This window comes from Mastigoproctus giganteus, chromosome 6 (genome assembly GCF_048544385.1).
Source record: "Mastigoproctus giganteus isolate SK-2022 chromosome 6, ASM4854438v1, whole genome shotgun sequence".
NCBI classification, from domain to species: Eukaryota; Metazoa; Arthropoda; class Arachnida; order Uropygi; family Thelyphonidae; genus Mastigoproctus; species Mastigoproctus giganteus.
In genome coordinates, this window is record NC_143580.1 from 48,059,071 (window position 1) to 48,062,361 (window position 3,291).

A 3,291-nucleotide genomic window follows, 5' to 3' on the forward strand; every position below is an offset into this window, starting at 1 on the left:
TGAAAACACTACACTGCATTTTAAGCAATGGAATAATTCCTTTGTATTCCATAGACAGGGGAGTTGCCAGTGTAAAATAATATTGACAATCTTTTTTTTTGTTAAAACTACATCACATATGTTTGATGTTTTAGAACAATTAGTTATCCCTAAAGCCACTGAGGAAGGGATTCCTCAGTAGAAGGAATTCCTCAGTGGAAGGGATTCCATGAAGTCCCATCATGTATAGCTGTGTATTTAGTGGCAGTGTAGGGTTAACAGTGTGGTTTTCTTATCTTAAAGAATAATTAATTTGAACCTTGTATAATGTTAGTGTCTGGAAGGAAAATGTGGAGTTACAGAAACCAATTTAAAAAAAGAAAAAAGAGAGATCACTGTGCCGTAGAGTAGTAACTAGGTATTCCTGCACCTGGGAAATATTTTCTATCACTTATTCCTCCAAAAAATGCATATCGTACTCATTTTTTGGTGTCTCAAAGTTAAAGTAACAACAAATAAACAAATATATAATATGATATTACATTATTTTTAATTTCTATGTTCTTTGTCCCCTGGTTTTAATGTACCCAGGGCAAGTATCCTGCCTCAGAGTTGTGCAGCCACACTGAACAACATTATATAACAGATGAAGCTTGTTTCTTGCGCTAACCTGTAAATATCTTGAGCAACAATATCAGAATGACTGATTGACAGTTCTATGTAAAAGGATGTTATGTTTTCCACCACCAGTCAACAGCTTCATTGACAAACTCAGTACACAGCCATTCAGCACGAATACAATTAACAAAGAAATGAAAGTTTATTTTTATGATTTTTTAAAAGCGAGTCTCAGATATCTTTATAATTTGATTATGATTACATTAAGAATATCTACAACACAAATAATAGTCCCACATCTAGTCTGCATCAAGTTGGATTATTAACGTTTTAATACAGAAATATATTTTTCCTTCTCAGAATATCATGTCACACAGCACAAATGAAAAGGTGGCCTAAATATTCTGCAAGTTAGCAGAACAGTCAAAAATACTTAATATGCTATTTAGTGCATGAAAACTCGTAGATGTATATGGTTCATCTTGATCCTTTTCAAAATAATTCTCAAATTTTTAACAGAGAAAGGCAAGGAAAGATAGTTCACAAAAAGTTATTGCAAAATATCATTATTGATAATTGGCTTATTTCTGAATAAATGCTTGGTTTCTATATATTTTTCTCATTCTTAAAAGCTTTCCTAGTTTCGTTTAAAAAAATCAGCAAGTCCCGTATATGGAAGTTATTAATTTCTTTTATCTCTCTCCCCTCCTGCTCCCCTGATTGGCTGATAAGATAAAGCTGAAAAAAAAAATTACAATTTCTACAGACACTAAACAGATCTAAAGCTAAAGTTTTTGCTAGATCAGTTATTAAACGGGTAATTTCTATTTAGAAAATTTCAAAATAAAAGTTAATTTTTAGTTAAATTTTACTTTTACCATTCCTTTTTGTAAAATTTAAGTTACGATTATCTTTAAAAATATGTATAATAATAATTAAAGGGAAAACACAGAACACCATAAAATAACCATTGATCGTGAAAATCATGCTATTAAATTATAATTTATTTTCATTTTTAGCAATATGTTTTCTACATAACAGAAAATATATTATGGAAGCAATCTATTATATTCTAAAAACAATGATGATTTTTTAACAGTTTCCCAAATTCTGGCAGCATAATGAAACCAGTTTTTCTCAGAGAGAGCAGTATGAGTCAGTAAACTCCGTGGCATGGATAATACTTGGTACATTAGAGATTTAGTTAATTGTGTGAATTCGGGATGACTCTGATATTCAAGAAAATCAAATGTATAAATATCTTGATCTGAATGAGTATTTTCTGGAAGGAGAAACAAATTGACATTACTGTACAGGGACACCTCTTGAGAGATATAATTTACACTGATAGAATCTGTAAATTTTAACTTTGATTTCTGTAATACTGTTGCCAGTGTTTTCTTCATTTCGTAAACCGCATGAGGTTCAAAGTCAGCTTTACAACATTTGTTCTGCATAAATACAATATGTGGGTAATACTCTGTTGTGTCTTCCGGTGTGGGACCAAGTTCATGGGGGTTAGTTGGAGTTGTTGGCTTGAGCATTTCTGCTGACTGGATAAACCTAAGAAGATTAATATCAGTAAACCAATCTTGAACAACAATTATTGTATGACACACTGCCATTAAAAATGCTGCTAACTGTAATGACTGCATCTGTAAAGCATTTTCTGTAGAATGATATTCAGGCCCACCTAATGATTTTTTTTCATACTGAATCATATGATCCATTACAGAAGCACTAAGCACAGCTTGTGTATCAAGCAAAATTACTCTTTCATTAGTTACATAAATATCAATTCCGGATGTGCAATGCTCACCATGCTCTTTCATTTCTCTTGTTTGAGGTTTAAATAGCTGCCACCCACCCTCTTTATTATATTCTCCTCCTATAATGGATAAAATAGTTGATTTTCCAGTTCCTTGTAAACCAACAACTCCAACGACATAAAAATCTGTTTGGTCTTGCAAATACTCCATTGCACTGTCACACCACTGCAATGAATCGCCAACAAGCTTTACAGGACAAGTCATTTCCTGCGCGGGTGCTAACTTCTGTTCACTCTCGATTGAACTTTGTGTGGAACTTGATGGCTTCTGCTGAATATGGTACACGCGTTGTGCCACTGCTTTAACTAAATCTGCAAAAACATCAGTGTCCCTGTTTGGTAAAGAGGAAGCATTTTGATTTGTAGCTGGAGATGCTGCACCTGCAGGTGAGGCAGCCCTGCTACCATCGCGATCGCCTTCACGAGCTTTAAGAAGCACAGTTGGTGGTTTTAATTCATTCTGCCTGGTAGGACTGTGGGTAACAGTTTCTTCCTGAGGCGGCGGCTTTTCCGGCTGAGGCTTAGATAATATTACTAATGTTTTACCCGATGGCCCGGCATCAATCTCGCTGCTCCTCTCCCTTGGCTTAATAGGGCCATTAATTCTCTTTTTTCTTCTTCGTCCTCTATCATTGTCTAACATCGACATAATTCTGCAAAAATGCAAACTGTACACAGAAGCATTACTTATGGACACATATCAATTTCCTCTCCTTCATCTTTCATAATTTACCAAGCTGACCATTTTCTCATTAAGGATATTAACATATTTACTTACAGAGCAAAGACAATACAGTACATACAGGTATTAGTACTACTCATTAATTAAATCAACAATAATCACGATCGATAAACACAACTTACAA

At 34.0% G+C, this 3,291-nt stretch overlaps 1 protein-coding gene across 1 annotated transcript; it reads right to left on the reverse strand.

Annotated features, from left to right (window-relative positions):
- Positions 1-1,646: 1,646 nt before the first annotated feature.
- LOC150084229 (nonsense-mediated mRNA decay factor SMG9-like) lies at positions 1,647-3,291 on the reverse strand. The gene has a single exon (XM_090375119.1). It carries the CDS (start codon positions 3,072-3,074, stop codon positions 1,647-1,649), a length of 1,428 nt encoding a protein of 475 aa, XP_090231245.1. The 5' UTR covers positions 3,075-3,291.

Bases quoted from the DNA above. Each gene is read 5' to 3' on its own strand.
- LOC150084229 (XM_090375119.1), bottom strand. From the start codon at position 3,074: ATGTCGATGTTAGACAATGATAGAGGACGAAGAAGAAAAAAGAGAATT.